The sequence below is a fragment of the Tursiops truncatus genome, chromosome 20, assembly GCF_011762595.2.
Source record: "Tursiops truncatus isolate mTurTru1 chromosome 20, mTurTru1.mat.Y, whole genome shotgun sequence".
NCBI classification, from domain to species: Eukaryota; Metazoa; Chordata; class Mammalia; order Artiodactyla; family Delphinidae; genus Tursiops; species Tursiops truncatus.
This window is the reverse complement of record NC_047053.1, coordinates 25196527-25216629: the sequence shown is the minus strand read 5'-3', so window position 1 is coordinate 25216629 and position 20103 is coordinate 25196527. Positions and strand designations below refer to the sequence as shown.

General features: G+C 38.8%; 1 protein-coding gene across 4 annotated transcripts in view; it reads right to left on the bottom strand.

Annotated features, from left to right (window-relative positions):
* STXBP4 (syntaxin binding protein 4) overlaps positions 1-20103 on the bottom strand; it is a 190617-nt gene that overhangs the window by 20743 nt on the left and 149771 nt on the right. For all 4 annotated transcript variants that reach the window (XM_033848305.2, XM_019945363.3, XM_033848303.2 and 1 more), the window contains one exon: positions 11565-11622. In XM_033848305.2, coding sequence (XP_033704196.1) covers positions 11565-11622 — 58 coding nt within the window. The remainder of the gene's footprint in view (positions 1-11564; positions 11623-20103) is intronic.

Here is a 20103-nt window from a genome sequence, read left to right as displayed (position 1 = left end):
TTTTTTTTCTTTTATTAAAAAAATTTTTATTTTAATAACTTTGTTTTATTTTACTTTATTTTGTTTTATCTTCTTCTTTCTTTCTTTTCTCACTTTTATTCTGAGCCGTGTGAATGACAGGCTCTTGGTGCTCCAGCCAGGCGTCAGGGCTGTGCCTCTGAGGTGGGAGAGCCAAGTTCAGCACATTGGTCCACAGGAGACCTCCCAGCTCCAAGTAATATCAAATGGCGAAAATCTCCCAGAGATCTCCATCTCAACACCAAGACCCAGCTCCACTCAACGACCAGCAAGCTACAGTGCTGGACACTCTATGCCAAACAACTAGCAAGACAGGAACACAACCCCGTCCATTAGCGGAGAGGCTGCCTAAAATCATAATAAGGCCCAGACCTCCCAAAACACATCACCAGATGTGGACCTGCCCACCAGAAAGACAAGATCCAGCCTCATTCACCAGAACACAGGCACTAGTCCCCTCCACCAGGAAGCCTACACAACCCACTGAACCAACTGTAGCCACTGGGGGCAGACACCAAAAACAACGGGAACTACGAACCTGCAGCCTGCGAAAAGGAGACCCCAAACACAGTAAGTTAAGCAACATGAGAAGCCAGAGAAACACACAGCAGATGAAGAAGCAAGGCAAAAACCCCCAGACCTAACAAATGAAGAGGAAATAGGCTGTTTACCTGAAAAAGATTTCAGAATAATGACAGTAAAAATGATCCAAAATCTTGGAAAAAAAGTGGAGAAAATACAAGAAACGTTTAATAAGGACCTAGAAGAAGTAAAGAGCAAACAAAAAGTGATGAACAACACAATAAATGAAATTAAAAATTCTCTAGAAGGGATCAATAGAAGAATAACTGAGACAAAAGAATGGATAAGTGACCTGGAAGATAAAATGGTCGAAATAACTACTGCAGAGCAGAGTAAAGAAAAAGAATGAAAATAATTGAGGACAGTCTCAGAGACATCTGGGACAACATTAAACACATCAACATTCGAATTATAGGGGTCCCAGAAGAAGAAGAGAAAAAGAAAGGGACTGAGAAAATATTTGAAGAGATTATAGTTGAAAACTTCCTAATATGGGAAAGGAAATAGTTAATCAAGTCCAGGAAGCATGGAGAGTCCCATACAGGGTAAATCCAAGGAGAAATATGCCAAGACACATATTAATCAAACTATCAAAAATTAAATACAAAGAAAAAATATTAAAGGCAGCAAGGGAAAAATGACAAATAACACATAAGGGAATCCCCATAAGGTTAACAGGTGCTCTTTCAGCAGAAACTCTGCAAGTCAGAAGGGAGTGGCAGGACATATTTAAAGTGACAAAGGGGAATAAACTACAACCAAGATTACTCTACCCAGCAAGGATTTCATTCAGATTTGATGGAGAAATTAAAACCTTTACAGACAAGCAAAAGCTGAGAGAATTCAGCACCACCAAACCAGCTTTACAAGAAATGCTAAAGGACCTTCTCTGGGCAGGAAACACAAGAGAAGGAAAAGACCTACAGTAAGAAACCCCAAACAATTAAGAAAATGGTAATAGGAACATACATATCGATAATTCCCTTAAATGTAAATGGATTAAATGCTCCAACCGAAAGACACAGACTGGTTGAATGGATAAAAAAACAAGACCCATATATATACTGTCTACAAGAGACCCACTTCAGACCTAGGGAGACATACTGACTGAAAGTGAGGGGATGGAAAAAGATATTCCATGCAAATGGAAATCAAAAGAAAGCTGGAGTAGCAATTCTCATATCAGACAAAATAGATTTTCAAACAAAGACTATTAGAAGAGACAAAGAAGGACACTACATAATGATCGAGGGATCAATCCAAGAAGAAGTTATAACAATTGTAAATATTTATGCACCCAACATAGGAGCACCTCAATACATAAGGCAAATACTAACAGCCATAAAAGGGGAAATCGACAGTAACACAATCATAGTAGAGGATGTTAACACCCCACTTTCACCAATGGACAGATCATCCAAAATGAAAATAAATAAGGAAACAAGCTTTAAATGATACATTAATCAAGATGAACTTAATTGATATTTATAGGACATTCCATCCAAAAACAACAGAATACACTTTCTTCTCAAGTGCTCATGGATTATTCTCCAGGATAGATCATATCTTGGGTCACAAATCAAGCCTTGGTAAATTTAAGAAAATTGAAATCGTATCAAGTATCTTTTCCAACCACAACACTATGAGACTAGATATCAATTACAGGAAAAAATAATAACCTAGAGATAACTGAAGAAATCAAAGAGGAAATCAAAAAATACCTAGAAACAAATGACAATGAAAACACGATGACCCAAAACCTATGGGATACAGCAAAAGCAGTTCTAAGAGGAAAGTTTATAGCAATACAATCCTACCTTAAGAAACAAGAAACATCTCAAACAACCTAACCTTACACCTAAAGCAATTAGAGAAAGAAGAACAAAAAAAAACCCAAAGTTAGTAGAAGGAAAGAAATCATAAAGATCAGATCAGAAACAAATGAAAAAGAAATGAAGGAAATGATAGCAAAGATCAATAAAACTAAAAGCTGGTTCTTTGAGAAGATAAACAAAATTGATAAACCATTAGCCAGAGTCATCAAGAAAAAAAGGGAGAAGACTCAAATAAATAGAATTAGAAATGAAAAAGGAGAAGTATCAACTGACACTACAGAAATATAAAGGATCATGAAAGATTCCTACAAGCAACTGTATGTCAATAAAATGGACAACCTGGAAGAAATGGACAAATTCTTAGAAATGCACAACCTTCCGAGACTGAACCAGGAAGAAATAGAAAATATGAACAGACCAATCACAAGCACTGAAATTGAAACTGTGATTAAAAATCTTCCAACAAACAAAAGCCCAGGACCAGATGGCTTCACAGGCGAATTGTATCAAACATTTAGAGAAGAGCTAACGCCTATCCTTCTCAAACTCTTCCAAAATATCGCAGAGGGAGGAACACTCCCAACCTCATTCTATGAGGCCACCATCACCCTGATACCAAAACCAGACAAAGATGTCACAAAGAGAGAAAACTAGAGGCCAATATCACTGATGAACATAGATGCAAAAATCCTCAACAAAATACTACCAAACAGAATCCAACAGCACATTAAAAGGATCACACACCATGATCAAGTGGGGTTTATCCTATGAATGCAAGGATTCTTCAATATACGCAAATCAATCAATGTGATACACCATATTAACAAATTGAAGGAGAAAAACCATATGATCATCTCAATAGATGCAGAGAAAGCTTTTGACAAAATTCAACACAGATTTCTGATTAAAAACCCTCCAGAAAGTAGGCATAGAGGGAACTTTCCTCAACCTAATAAAGGTCATATATGACAAACCCACAGCCAACATTGTCCTCAATGATGAAAAACTGAAACCATTTCCACTAAGATCAGGAACAAGACAAGGTTGCCCACTCTCACCACTATTATTCAACATAGTTTTGGAAGTTTTAGCCAGAGCAATCAGAGAAGAAAAAGAAATAAAAGGAATCCAAATTGGAAAAGAAGAAGTAAAGCTGTCACTGTTTGCAGATGTCATGATAAATACGTAGAGAATCCTCAAGATGTTACCGGAAAACTACTAGAGCTAATCAATGAATTTGGTAAAGTAGCAGGATACAAAGTTAATGCACAGAAATCTTTTGCATTCCTATACACTAATGTTGAAAAATCTGAAAGTGAAATTAAGAAAACACTCCCATTTACCATTGCAACAAAAGAATAAAATATCTAGGAATAAACGTACCTAAGGAGACAAAAGACCTGTATGCAGAAATTTATAAGATACTGATGAAAGAAATTAAAGATGATACAAATAGATGAAGAGATATACCATGTTCTTGGAGTGGGAGAATCAACATTGTGAAAATGACTATACTACCCAATGGAATCTACAGATTCAATGCAATCCCTATCAAACTACCACTGGCATTTTTCACAGAACTTGAACAAAAAATTTCACAATATGTTATGGAGACACAAAAGACCCCGAATACCCAAAGCAATCTTGAGAAAGAAAACCGGAGCTGGAGGAATCAGGTTCCAGGACAGTAAATGACAGTAATCAAGACAGTATGCTATTGGCACAAAAACAGAAATATAGATCAATGGAACAGGATAGAAAGCCCAGAGATAAACCCATGCACATATGGTCACCTTATCTTTGATAAGGGAGGCAAGAATATACAGTGGAGAAAAGACAGCCTCTTCAATAAGTGGTGCTGGGAAAACTGGTTACATCTAAAAGAATGAAATTAGAACACTCTCTAACACCATACACAAAAATAAACTCAAAATGGATTAAAGACCTAAATGTAAGGCCAGACACTATCAAACTCTTAGAGGAAAACACAGGCAGAACACTCTATGATACAAATCACAGCAAGATCCTTATTGACCCACCTCCTAGAGAAATGGAAATAAAAACAAAAATAAACAAATGGGACCTAATGAAACTTAAAAGCTTTTGCACAGCAAAGGAAACCATAAACAAGATGAAAATACAACCCCCAGAATGGGAGAAAATATTTACAAATGAAGCAACTGACAAAGGATTAATGTCCAAAATTTACAAGCAGCTCATGCAGCTTAATGTCAAAAAAACAAACAATCCAATCCAAAAATGGGCAGAAGACTTAAATAGACATTTCTCCATAGAAGATATACAGATTGCCAACAAACACATGAAAGAATGCTCAACGTCTTTAATCATTAGAGAAATGCAAGTCAAAACTACAATGAGATATCATCTCACACCGGTCAGAATGGCCATCATCAAAAAATCTACAAACAATAAATGCTGGAGAGGGTGTGGAGAAAAGGGAACCCTCTTGCACTGTTGGTGGCAATGTAAATTGATACAGCCACTATGGAGAACAGTATGGAGGTTCCTTAAAAAACTAAAAATAGAACTACCATATGACCCAGCAATCCCACTACTGGGCATATACCCTGAAAGAAACATAATTCAAAAGCAATGACGTACCAAAATATTCATTGCAGCTCTATTTACAATAGCCAGGATGTGGAAGCAACCTAAGTGTCCATAAACAGATGAATGGATAAAGAAGATGTGGCACATATGTACAATGGAATATTACTCAGCCGTAAAAAGAAAATAAATTGAGTTATTTGTAGTGAGGTGGGTGGACCTAGAGTGTGTCATACAGAGTGAAGTAATTAAGAAAGGGCAAAACAAATACTGTATGCTAACACATATATATGTAATCTAAAAAAAAAAAAAAAGGTCATGAAGAACCTAGGGGCAAGATGGGAATAAAGACACAGACCTACTAGAGAATGGACTTGAGGATATGGGGAACGGGAAGGGTAAGCTGGGACAAAGTGAGAGAGTGTCATGGACATATATACACTACGAAATGTAAAATAGATAGCTAGTGGGAAGCAGCCGCATAGCACAGGGAGATCAGCTTGGTGCTATGTGACCACCTAGAGGGATGGGATAGGGAGGGTGGGAGGGTGGGAGGGAGGGAGACGCAAGGGGGAAGAGATATGGGGACATATATATGTATATATATAACTGATTCACGTTTTTATAAAGCAGAATCTAACACACCATTGTAAAGCAATTATACTCCAATAAAGATGTTTAAAAAAACAAACAAAATAAAAAACCAATGAATATACCTACTTGAAAAATCACCAACAGTATAATATAATGTTTGAAGCAAGTATATGATATTGAGATTTTTGTATCGTTTATAGAGATGTATAGATTATATATATAATAATTTAATTATTGATTAATATATTATATATAGTACATTGTGAAACAGCCTTGTCATAGGCATCCTCTAAGATAGCTCCCGGTGGTCCTTACCTTCTGGCATGCACACTCTTGTATAGCTGCCTCCTACACTGTACCAGGGTGCTCTGTTTGACCAGTAGCATATGGCAGAAGGTATGTCAATCACTTCTGAGATTGGTTATAAAAGACACTACAGGTTTTATCTTGGTGTTTCTCTTGCTTTCACTTTTTCTCTTGTCCCTTGCTGTGGGGGAAGCCAGCTGCGATGTTTGTGCAGCCCTATGGCCCTATGGATGGAGAAAGGTCCACTTATGGTGAGGAACTGAAGCCTCACATGTGAGCCTGGAACAAATATTCCAGCCCCATTAAACTACTCTTCAATTCCCAGACCTGGCTAAGAGCTTGATTGCAACTTTATGAGAAACCCACATCGAGAGAGAGTCAGAATGATCCAGCGAAACCACATCCGGGTTCTTGACCCTCTGCAACTTGGGTAAGAAAATAAATGTTTATTGTTTAAGGCTGCAAAATTTTGGGGAAATTTATTAAGCAGCAATAGAGAATTAATACATGAAATCATGGCCAGTGATCACAGTGAATCTGAAACCTTCAATAGAAAAAAAGAGTTCAATGAAAGCAACGTAGCAGTTATGTCTAGTTTGTAATATTAAGTTCATTTTTACTCTCAAACATAGCTCATAATAATTCTGTTAAATTATATAACATACATATAAAGTATATGAACTTTTAAAGTGGAATCATATCAAAAGATTGTTATAAATCTGTAATAGTATATAACTGCAAAGGGAAGATAGGAAGTTGGGTGGTAAAATGGTCAGGTTTACCAGATAATTTCATTACAGCGCTATCAAGATAACTGGCATTTTGTCATTGAATTTAAGAACGCTGCAACTCTCTCTCTAAGGAGAAAATAAGAAAGTTTTCCCTTGAATGCACTGGTATTTATAATGCAAGTGAGTAAGCCCTGCCTATTTGCATATGTGCATACACATATTGGTGTATACACATACACATATATAGATGTATACTTTTGTTAGTTCTATGAGACACTGGCTCTAGCAATGCCAATATTTTGATTATGTTTGTTTACACAAGATAAAATGCTTTCTTCTCTTGTGTCAGAAGGTAAGTAGATGACTACACAGTATTAATGGGTGTGCAATGGACATGTGGGTGGATAGGAATATTCAATGAAGACCGTCTTTGTCTAGGCATTCTTGGGACAGCACTGACAGTTATTCCTTTGCCCAAGGCTTGGCTTCCATCAGATTTAACAATTCAGTTTCCGGGAAGATAGTGACAGGTGTCAATCTCAGACATTGTGTATACGTACACAGACCGGCATCTCCTCCAATGTTCTGGAAGAGGGATCTCAGTCACTGTTCTTTTTAAGCAAAGGTGACAGAGGCAATGAACTGAGTTCATTACTTGTTATTTCTTGCCTCCAAATTACCATTCACATGGTAAATGAACTACTCCTACCCAAAAGCTAACACAGGCTAGCCAGGCTCAAAAGTTTGGTTGGGGTAGTGAGAGGATGAAAAAACAAAAATCTAAATAGTTCCAAGAAAGACATATAGTGGATGCTTGCTTATGCAGACATTACTTATTTGGCATCCTATCTGAAGGCAGCTAAGAGCTGAGAGGAAACCCTCATCAAAATGTTAGGAGCAAGTGAAGAGGTCTAACCTTGGCTGAAAGTGTCTACTTTGGGTCAGGTGTTATGATAGGCTTTTTACATACATAAGCTCATTCATTCTGGGCAGGAACTCTATGAAGGGCTAATATTCTTTCCATTCTATACGTAGAAATTAAAGCCCAGAGAGGTTTAGTAAACATGCCAAGGTCATTCAGTTATTCTGTGGAGACACCAGCATTGGAACCTACGTTTCTCCAAATCCAAAGCCCATGCTCTTCTTTTCCTTATACCAGATGGCCTTCCTGGAATCAAATCCACCTGCACCAGAACTTATGCACTTGACTCACATATAAACACTTGTAGATGCACACTCCAGGACTATTTACAAGCAATTCAAATTAGTCTGATTATTTGGCATCCTGTCTTCCTCAAATAAACTCCTGGGGAAGATGGTGAAGTGTGTAGAGGATTGAAAAGGAGAATGGAGATGAGGAGATGGCCAGGCATGTTGAGATCGGGGAGAGATGACAGCTGTGTCTCTATTCTAGCTTATACAGCTTAACGTCACCCTGCAGAACTCACTGTATTATGTATAAGATTGATGTTTATAATGATTTTGTTCAGGGGCCTCAGTAGAAGAAGGCAGGAAAGCACACAATACTTGTAAAATAAGACTTCCATTAAGAATAGTTAAACTAAAATAAATGTTGGTGCTTGAATGGGGTTAATGACTAGCAAAAAAGCCAACTCGGGCTTCCCTGGTGGCGCAGTGGTTGAGAGTCCGCCTGCCGATGCAGGGGACACGGGTTCATGCCCCGGTCCGGGAAGATCCCACATGCCGCGGAGTGGCTGGGCCCGTGAGCCATGGCCGCTGAGCCTGCACGTCCGGAGCCTGTGCTCCGCAACGGGAGAGGCCACAACAGTGAGAGGCCCGCGTACCGCAAAAAAAAAAAAAAAAGCCAACTCATGGTAAGCAGTCCATTCCTCCATGAGACAAGATAAAGAAAACACTGGTATATTGTTAGATTTTCTTATCTTTACTGTTTGACCTTTCTAGTCTCCAGGAGATGACTACTTGTGCTTAGAACTAAGTTTCTATTCTGCTATTTAAAAATGAATAAAGTATAGAATTCTAACAAAATCAAGATCAGTTTAAAATATCTTTCTTGTCATATGTAAACATGCTACGTTAAAATAAGGAGATGGAGATGGTGCAGCGTGGGTGTGTGTTTTGGGGGGATGGCTTTGGACTCAGACAACCCTGGAACTGTATCTTGGCTCTGAAATTTTACTACGGCCTGACCTGGATGAGTTTAGCCTCTTTTCCACAGAGTTTCTCCAACTGTAATGGTGAGACAAGGATGCCCACCACTGTCCTTTAACAAATCTATCTTACCTCTTTTCTGCTTTCCTTAGGAGTCAAGATTAAGGTCAAGGAAGATAACTCCCTAAAGAGTGTACATTATTTTCTATGACTGGAGTGGATTATTCAAATGTGGTGCCGCTTTCCATTCCTTCTACGGGACTGAGTTAGATCTCAGGGCAGTCAAAGGGCTTGCTACTACTTCTCTTCTCTCTTCTCCTAGGATGCTGTTCTCCCTTATAGTAGGAGCCCAGCCCAAGGCTACTGTTCCAGTCAGCAAAGGACAGTGGCTTAAACCACTGGGTACCAGGCAATGGGACATGCTCACTCTCTGACTCACACTCACGTCTCTTTCTCCCTCCTTTTCCTTGGTAGTTGGTGATGGTGCCCTTATCCTTTCCTTTCCTGGTTAGGCTCTGACACAGCTTTGGGTTAGGATACTGACAGATGGCTAAGGCTAAGCCTTGGTGAAAGAGTTCCCCACAGGGTCCAGACTCATTTACTGACATTTTTCAAAGGCCTCTGACTTCAGAACCTGGGTTTACAATGAATGCCAGTTTGCCTTCCTTTGATGGGGCATTTCTTTTGGGGACCTTCTAGGAGACAGGCATGGCTGAGGGCAGGATGCAGCTCACCACCATCATAATATCGTCCTATTAAGAGCTGAGCAATGCCCACTTTCTACAGTGTTAAGAAGATTAGAGAATACAATGCGTAGAAAAATACCCCTAACATATGCCTGGCTGTTGAGCATCACTGCCCGCCCCCCCCACCCCCATCCCCACATCTCTCCCCTTATCCATTACAAAGTGAACATAAGAAAGAAACCCAGTGCAAATTTGGATGTGGTTTTTCATTTTCTTGTCACCCCTACAGTACAGTGATTCAAATCTCTCAGGAACTAAACATAGTTAATACAGCATATTGAAGTGAAACTTTCCTTCCAGAAGAGTTATGATTTGGGAAGTGAATAGTATGGCGCTAAATGTAATCTGTTCATGGAATTCCTGGGTCCTTTGCTCCAAAAGTCCCTTTCTCCTTCATGTATTATAAACTACACCTTTGCTTTATTAATTACTTTTTGCTAGAGACCACAAGAAAAAAAAAATCAAGAAAATACTTTGCCAGGTTTACCCCTAGCTTTTCCTTAAATCTTTTCAAAATATGAAGCTTCTGAATTTTCAATGTCTTTAATGGTCATACGATTTTTCCTGTTCTTTTTTCCACCATGATGTTTTCTCCATGTTGTAAATTAATGATGACTATTTTATTAGGTATCTACTGTGTTCCAAATTTTATGCTAGGTGCTTAACATTTAACAACTCTATAAAGTAGGTACAATTCACCTTATTTTTTGATGAGAAAACTGAGATGAAGAGAGATGGAGGAACCTGTGTAAAGTCACAGAGTTTGAGAATCCAAAATGTGGATATTGCTTTGAAAAATACTTGCACATTTGAAAGAACAGCAAGGATACATCTCTCTTTTCCTCCCCAAATGCATACCAAGTATCATTTGCTAAAAAAGGGTCATATAAGGAAGTCTCGTGGGATTTTAAGAGGATGCTGGGAATCCCCCTTGTGTTCTCATAACTCCAACTCTGACATGAAAAGAGCTACTCAGAACATAGTGGAAGTATACCAGATTGCCATGTCCAGAGTAAAATTAACCAGTCCAGCAGCTAGAAAATGTATTTCTGTTGAGGCTTTCAAAGAGAGGTCTCTAACAGTCTAGTATACTAGAGAGAATCCTAGTGTCAGAAGACTTGGGTTCCCTTCTGGCTTGGTGACTTAGTTAGCTGTGGATTTTTTGGCAACTACTCTAGGCTTTTATTTTTTTCATCTATAAATGAAGGATGTTCTGAGACTCCATTAAGATGAGGTTTGTTCATATACTGTCTCATTTATCTCCTCAGTTATATATTGTATGTTTTTCCTCACTATTAAGTAAATTCCTTGATATCAGAGAATATATAGAATATATATAGTCTGTATATCTCACTGCTGTATCTCCAAGGTATGGAATACTGCCTGGTGCACAGCAAATGCTCAAGAAATATTTGCAGGGCTTCCCTGGTGGCGCAGTGCTTGAGAGTCCGCCTGCCGATGCAGGAGACACGGGTTCATGCCCCGGTCCGGGAAGATCCCACATGCCGTGGAGCGGCTAGGCCCGTGAGCCATGGCCGCTGAGCCTGTGCGTCTGGAGCCTGTGCTCCGCAACGGGAGAGGTCACAACCGTGAGAGGCCCGTGTACCGCAAAAAAAAAAAAAAAAAAAAAAAAAAAATTTGCAGAATAAATGAACTGTGTACACTGCAAAGCATGAAAAAATGTTGATTATTATTACTATTATTGTTAATAAGTTTTGAGACAAAGCAGGCTTTTTCATTAGATATTAACTTTGCATAAATATTAATACTTTTAGCCAAAAGTGAATTGAGGCAGCCAACATTTAGGTTCAAATGACAATCCTGTTCCAATTTTTTGATGTTTCCCTTGAAATAATTATTAGGTTTTTTTTTCTAAATAATATCTGATATTAGCATTTAAATCACATGAAATGAAAATGGTGAAGTTTCACTTCTTGTTACTAATTTTTGTAACCTCCAAGAGGGTTTCTTGGTATTACTGATTATTCTGCAACTTCCAGGTTCTCTCCAGATGTGAAGAAAATTGCTTACTTGGTTGAGATGCTTGTACTTACTTGATGAAGTACTTGATTCCATCTGCTGTGTAAGCTTCCTCCCACCCGTAAGGTAGACCTTGAGTGAAAGGAAACCAAAAATACATTTAATAAGATGATAAAGATAACTTTATTTCCTGGACACAAATTTCCCACAGCTTTACAATTATTTGAGTACATTTCTTGTACAAAATAATTGTCTAGAAAGGAGGAATTAAAACAATTCAGATGAGCTTTCATACTCAGCATCTTAGAACACAATAAATAAGTCTTGAACAGTTAACAATCTGCTTTAGTTGCATTAAATGGATCATGACTTGTCATTTACATGTGGTGAGCATTTTTTTTTTTTTTTTTTTTTTTTTGGTACGCGGGCCTCTCACTGCTGTGGCCTCTCCCATTGCGGAGCACAGGCTCCGGACGCGCAGGCTCAGCGGCCATGGCTCACGGGCCCAGCCGCTCTGCGGCATGCGGGATCCTCCCGGACTGGGGCATGAACCCGCGTCCCCTGCATCGGCAGGCGGACCCCCAACCACTGCGCTACCAGGGAAGCCCGGTGAGCATTTTTGTTAGCAGGATTCAAGCAAAAATTTTTGGTGCAGGGGATGTTTTTTTCCTGGCGGCAGAAAGATGGACAAGATGGCCTCTGCTTGTCTATTCGGGCTCAAAGTTTCTTTAATCGGCTCCCTTTACATTCTTTCACTCAGCTCCACAGGGAATCGACATATGAGTACCAGATCAGCAAGCAGTTTGAAAGTAGCTCTTGGACAAGACAAAATTCCTTATGAAGTCTAAAATTTAGCAAAGTGATTTACAATGGATTGTAGTATTTTATTTTGTTAATTAAGAATTTTGTGCATTAAATGTTAACGGCCAAACAATTTGCTAAACTCAGCTTCCATTTCAGTAATGGGATTGAGAATAATTAGTTAGCTATAAAGAGATGCAGACTGAAGTAAGCAAGCAATCATTTGGCCATATTTCTATAAATAAGTACATTTTTGTCCTCACCAACAGAACAGGCCCAGGTTGAGGCAGCCCATTCTCTATATTCCAATTATGGGTGGTACTCCTTTAGAACGCAAGGGTTTCCATCCCTTGGCTCCACCCCTGAATACTGTTAAGCAGAGGTCCCCAACCCCCAGGCCACGGACCAGTATTGGTCTGTGGTTTGTTAGGAACGGGTCACACAGCAGGTGAGCAGCGGGAGAGTGAGCGAAGCTGTGGAATTGTCTTCCAGGAAACCAGTGCCAAAAAGGTTGGGGACTGGACTTTCCTGGTGGCACAGTGGTTAAAGAATCCGCCTGCCAATGCAGGGGACACGGGTTCGAGCCCTGGTCCGGGAAGATCCCACATGCCGCGCAGCAATGCCTGCTGAACCTGTGCTCTAGAGCTGATGCTCCACAGCTGGTGCTCTACAACAAAAGAAACCACCACAGTGAGAAGCCCTCGCACCGCAACAAAGAGTAGCCCCTGCTCTCTGTAACTAGAGAAAAGCCCGCGCGCAGCAACAAAAACCCAACGCAGCCAAAAATAATAAGTAAATAAATAAATTTAAAAAAAAAAGGTTGGGGACTGCTGCTGTAAAGGATTGTAATTGACCTTTTGGATCAGTCTTTGGTATTGACTTATCAAGGCTCCTTTGATGAGTATAAGAACATTAACACATCAAAGAACAGACTCCTGGTGCAGGTAGCCTACTTTAGAAAGTAACTGAGCTGTAACAACAAACCATTTCCCCAAGTCTCAGCAAGGGGCAGAGCAAAAATGCAGGAACAGCAACTATGAACAAAATAAAACCTTTCTCTATCATCATTCACTTCATATTCTTTGAGAATAGCTCTAATGATGTTATTTTTATAAGAAAAACAAAACAAGCTTTACTTTATATTTACCTCCAGTCTTTTAACACAGTTGTATAAAAATAAGAGCCTGGCCCAGAATTCTGTAACTATTTCCTTTGTGGATTAACACAGGCCACCTAGGAGTTTCTTTTTTCCCTTAATGAATAAATGTTCCTATTTTAAGCACAAAATAAGCATATCTGGGAACTCAGCATAAGCAAATGACTGGCTTCTTAAAAGCCCCTGAAGTGACACTATATATATCTCCGATAGTAACCATGGCCAGCACACGCTCAGCCAGACAGGCCATGATCAACTGCTGCTGCAGTTCACGTAGATTTATCGCCTTTACACTTTCTACACCTTTGTTACAGATCACTTCATTTTTCGCTGACAAGCCCCTCACCTGAAGGGAAGAATCTGATGACTGTACACAAAACCCCTGCTTTTATGACAAAAAGGTTCAGAAATGCCAGGAATGATGATCAATAGGGCAAAGACACGCTAAAAGTAGAAAGTCATTCTAATGTGACTAAGATTTTTGTTTAAATGACTTGTCTCTTCAGTGCAATTATAGCCACATTTCTAATTTATTAATTCACAGGTCTTTTTTTTAATGAGGAGACAAAAATATGTATACTTTAAAGACAGTATCTTTTAATCTATAGGATCATTTGAGAATTGAGATTGACATTGGGATACTGCATCCCCATGCCATCAAAATAGAGTTCCTGCCCTGATTGTTTTCTTACAATTAGTAAACAAGGACTATAACTTCACAACGGTCTTATTAAAGGTACCAATTCATATCCATATAAGTCAAAATGGTTATTCAATGACTGTAGCCATCAAGATATTCCTGTTTATTGAACAATATTTGAGGATAAATTCTCTGTTCTGAAAAAATAGCATTTCTTTTTAGAAGACTGAGTGGTTTCTTCTTCTTCCTGCAGTTAATATAGTCTGTAAAAAACAGACTTGGGGACTAAATTGATAGCGACTATCTTTCAGTGATAGTTCAGTAATAGAAAACACAATCACTGTCCAATTAATTATAAGTTAAAAACCACAATATATTGATACACCAAATAACCTACTTTATAGAAAAAGGGTGTTTTTGATTTCTACAAGCTTATATGACTATGATGGACGCAATTGTCCTTTAGTAAAGATTTTCATCCCTTCACAATAAGTGATTTGGGTATAATTACAACATACTATCTTAATACTTTTCAATAATCGTTATAGTCCCAAGGCATTAAAATTTTTCTACATTCCCCACATCTTTATACTTGCAAATATATAATGCTTCTATTTTTCCTTTTCATCTTTGCTTTAAAACTGTTATGACAACTATTGTTTCTGATTGGAAGTATTTGTTTATGAACCCTCACACAACATTCTTTCCATCAGAGATCATTTGTTTCAAAGTACTCTTCATGAGTATTTTGCCAAAGTAGGAGTCTCGTGCATATTCAGCTTAGAACACTGGCTGTCACCTAACACTCCACATATCCAAAACCAAACTCATCACATGTCCATACAAAATAGTTTCCCTTCTATTTTCCCAGTCTATTTACGTAGGAAAGTTCTTTTTGTCATATTTGGCCCTTTCATTAAATATTTATTGATCATTTTTTTTAGTGATTATTTTTCTGTGTTTAGCATTTTACCTGGTGTTCAATACATAATGATTAACAAATTAACATGTACCTTGGTCTTATGAAACATTAAAAAGTAATCATAAATAAAGACACCATTAAAAGTAGGAATAAGTACTAGGGAAGAAAAGTATTGAATACTATGAAAGAGTAACTCATAGCACAGACAAAGGTTAAACTCCTTAATACATAAATAACTCCTACAAATCAGTAAGAGAAAGGAAATGACAAATAGGAGTCTGTGAAACATGTGGAACATTCAGGACATAAATGTACTTAAACATATGAAAATAGGCTTAATTTCACTCTTAACAAGAGAAATACAAATTAAACTAGTATGAGAGGCTGTGTTCATCATGTTAGCAAAGAGTAAAAGATAGCTTAATAAGACACTGTGTTGAGGGTATGAAGAGGCAGTCATTCTCATACTCATGGGAGTATACATATGATAACATATGTATGGGGAGAAACTTTTCAAGATCTACCTAAAATTTTAAATGCTAATAACAACAGTTCACATTAATGGAGTGGCCATGTGCTAGACATTGCATTACACATGTACCAACTCTCTTAGGCCTCACAACAATTTTACGAAGTACTATTATTATCCTCATTTTACAAATGAGGAAACGGGCATGGAGAGGTTCCATCACTTGCCCAAGGTTACACAGCTGGCAGGCAGTAGAGCCCAGACTCTTAACCACTACGCTGAACTGGCTCCATGGACCATTTAATCCAGCAATTCTTCCAGGAATTTATCTTATAGATAACCTTTTTGTACAAGATTATTAATTGTAAAAGTAAAAGATTGAAAATAATCTAAATAACCACCAATGGGGACTGATTAAAGACTATATATCAGATAACCGGATATTGTCCAGCTGTGAGAAAGAATGAGGAAGTACTTTATGTACAGTGTGGATAAAGGGATGTAGGATGAAGGAAGGATCTCTGAAATTGCTGGAGTTATCCAGGTACAGACGTGGGCAAGAACACTAGGTTGAGTGAACAGCAAGTGCAAAGGCTCTGGGATGGGGAAGAGCTTGGCATGTTTGAGGAACTGAGAAATCATTGTTCCCGGAGAATAGTGAGTAAGTTAGGAGGGGACTGATACAAGAGTGAGCTGGAGAGACAGGCAAATATGACTATGCAGGGTTTTGTAGGCCATGTTAAAATTGTTTGAAAGTTTCTTAACAGGAAAGCTGGAGATATGCTACTGTTTAAGATGAAGAAAGCTGCAAGAGAATGTTGCTCCCACCATATGTGCGGAAAGCTGCACAACCTAAAAAAAATTTTAAAAATTTTGTTTAGTTCCTCAGAGACTGAGTTCCTCACCTGAGCTGACCCTCAGGTGAACTGAAGTCCAAAGGGTGACAAGCCCCTCTGAGGGAAGATGGGGCACGTGAACTCTTTCTCTCGTGGCAGAGCACAGGAAGAAGTCTTGCCATAAAAGTGGGTAGGAAGAAAATATCTAAAACTGTAATAAATTTGTAAAGCCTGCTTACGGGCTAGCATGATAGTTTGGTGTCCCCGGGAGCCCTAGACACAAGGAGAGCCTGCTCTTCCTGAACAGCTCTTTGCTCATGAGAAAGACAAGGGGTAGGCAGGAGACCTGAGAGAGCCCCTGGGTAGTGTGGGCTCATGCAGGACCTGCAAAGGTTCGAGGGTGGAGCAGAAGTATCATCCATGACCTGGACCCTCCTCTGATATGAAGTAATAGCCGGCTGCAGTTCGGGGAGGAACAAGGGACACTCCCACATGTGGACAGGAATCTGAGTGACAGAAGGCAAGTCATCTGTTCCTGGGGGAGGGGCAAGAAACTGTCACACCCCTAGTCCCTCCCAGACTCCACGAAAACCTCATTTGTCCTGGTGGGGTGAGGTGGGTAGAAAACCTGATGTCTTCACCCTGCACTGACACTAAGTCATGGAGGGGTGAGGGCATGAAACTTTTCAAATCCAGAATCCTGCACTGATGTGACGCAGAGTTTGACTTCCACAAGGAGTGGGGCAGGAAACCCACTTGAGCACTTAGTAGGAGGTAGGGTTGTTTGCCACTAAGGAGGGACAGGAAGGCTGGGAAAGTTCTACCCCTGAGACTTGGGCATGGGGCCTGTCTGAAACCCAGAGACCAGAGTAGGAAAGCCGAGAGTCTCTCCACACCCCCTCACTCCCCACATGCACCACTCACCTGACACTGAGCTGCCTACTCTGGGAGAGGGCAAGAGAGCAGACAGTAAATGTCCACTGTGATGCAGGTGTGTGGAGCCTGCTGCCTGCTGAGGATGGGGCAGGCATACTGAGAACCCCTACCCCCAGCACCCCAGACCTCACATGAGCACAAGAGAACAGCAGACAAGCACTAGAGGAATTTGAAGTCTGTGGTAAACTCAATAGAACCCTAGAAACAAAATGCAAATCCAGCTTGCCTACAAATGAGAGTGAATAACCACCCTCCCCCGCAAACACACACTAAAGGCCTGACAGAGAAGAGACAGACCCATTTCAGGGTTTAAATAACATTTACCCCAGTCTCTACAGTTCTGTACCTCCAAATACTGACAATCACAATTATGAGACACAGAAAAGCAAGAGAAAAAGATCCATTGCCAAAAGATAAAACCACCAACAGAACCAGATCCAGAGAAAATATTGAGCTTTAAAATAATTATAATTACACATTAAGAGATCTAGTGGAATCTAGTGAACTATGGTCGTGTGACTGCAGTGACGCTCGTTACTTGGGTATATCACGCAGAAGGTAATGACTGAGCTTGTTGAGGCCCAGAGTCTTGTTAAACAGCGGGAGGGAAGGAGAGAGTGCCAAGTGAGCTGAGGGAATGTGTAAGAGTGATTTGAATAATGGACCCCAGACTTTAAGCTGAATAAGAAGACAAGTAAAAATAACAGTGGAGGCTGAAGGATAGAGAAAATAGGAGATCTTATTGAGGAAAATAAACTATGTAGTGAGCTGGAAAGGTAGGAGGTTTGAGAGGGAGAGTCAGGAGTCTGAACCACTGTCTGTGGTGCCAAGGTTTGTGGTGGAATTGGAAGACCATGGTAAAGTGGGAAAAAATGGGCATTGGACAAAAGAAACTGAAAAGTAAAGGTGGTGGACTCACATGGATGATAGCAGGAGCTGGGATGGGGAGAAACACTGGAGAACGAGAATTCCAAGAACACAACAGAGAAAGACAACACCATCAGTCTCAGAGGGCTCAAATAACCAAATTTATCTGAAAAACATTTTCTAGTGTAGTTGTTATGAAAACTCAAACACATTTAACTTTTAGCATCTGATATCTTGAGAAAAAGGGAAAAGAGAGGGAAAGAGCTTGGGTGGAAGGGTGGCTATGAGAAAGAAAGAAAGAAAGAGAGAATCTAACTCACAATTAATAAAGCTTCACTAAAGAATATGATATATATCACAGTGAAATTTTTTGCAGTCACAAAATCTGAATCTATATGTAATGTTCCTCAATTATAATTGAAAAACTATGGGAAAATAATAATCTTGTGGAGTCTATATGATAGTGATAATAGCAGTCAGCTTGCCTAGCTTACAGGGTTATCGTGAGACTCTTATTAGAGAATATATAACTATATGATATATATACAAAAGGAGACAATTATTATTCAGAGTAAGGAAAATAATAGGTCCTTCCTTCTCCTTTGTTTATGGTTCTAGAGATATAGAGAAATTTGGATGCTTAATATAGGAAAGGTGTTTAAATTATCTACAGGGGAAATCTCCATTAATATACTGGGATATTTTTTAGAATCCTCTCCCAGTACAGGAAATTATATACTCTCTATTTCACTCATGATAACACCCAATAAAAGAATAACAGAAACCAGTGGGACACTCTGACCCTCAATGAGTGGTATGATGATAAATGCGTAACAACCAGCTCTTGGGGGCAGGAGGAGCCCTAATTTGTAGCATTTGCTGATTTCCGTGGTGTAAATACTCCTACCATAACTGATTTCAAGCTACTTATGTGACGTCAATGACTACAGAGTTGGGAAGAAATATGTAGTAGTAAGCCATGATATAGTATTCCCGGATATGAGACATAAATAATCTCAATGACAAAGATAAGGAAAATAATTAGGAAGTGGTAAGTTTTGAGTATTTATTCCTCTTTTAAATGTTTAAACTGAAAATTTAATACAATTTTTAATTTTTAATAATGATTATGTCTCACAATTAGCTTACAGAATTCTTGTAAGCCAGTGCTAGCCAGGTCCGGTATAACCATCGTGGAACCTATATCTTACCTCCCTGGTCCTAATAGAAAGTTCAAAAATCAAAGGATACAAATATCGTTTTATCCAAAAGATGATAACATGAAACCGGTATCAGTCTAAAATGATGTGAGAATTACTGTCCTAATCATAAACTATGTGTTTATCAAATGTTTACACAGAGATTTCTATATGCCTGGTATTTTTCTAGGTATTTAAAAAATATTAACTCATTTTATCCTAACAATCATTTGAGATAGGTGTTATTATTAACCTCATCTTACAGAGAAGAAACTGAGGGATAAAGAGGTTTAAGTAACTTGCCCATTGTCACACTAAAAAATGGTGCAGCCACAATTTGAACCCAAGCAATCTGGTGCTACAGCCTATGCTTTTAACTATTGTCATGCTGCTTCCATTTCCCTAATTCCTGTTAGCATTGCCAACAATCAATATTTTTAAATGGTCCAAAAGTATTTTGCTTAACTTTCTGAAGAACAAAAGAAAAAAACTCTTAACATTTCAAATTCTGCATTATTACCTAGAGAAATGCTCTTTTGAAAGAAACTGAAATAATGTTTACACTTAAACACAAAGCAGTCTATTTTAGAGACATTTTAATGTTAGAGTTACGATTGTACAAGTTAATTTGTAGGTATGAACTGCAGTGCCAATTTTTAAAGAACTACTAGCTAATTTTCCTATGAAAGATGAACCTATTATACTGAGATGGTTGTAACCTGTAAATAGCCAAATAATGCAGTATTTTAAGTATAAAAACTTTCTAAGGACATAATTTATTAAAAAC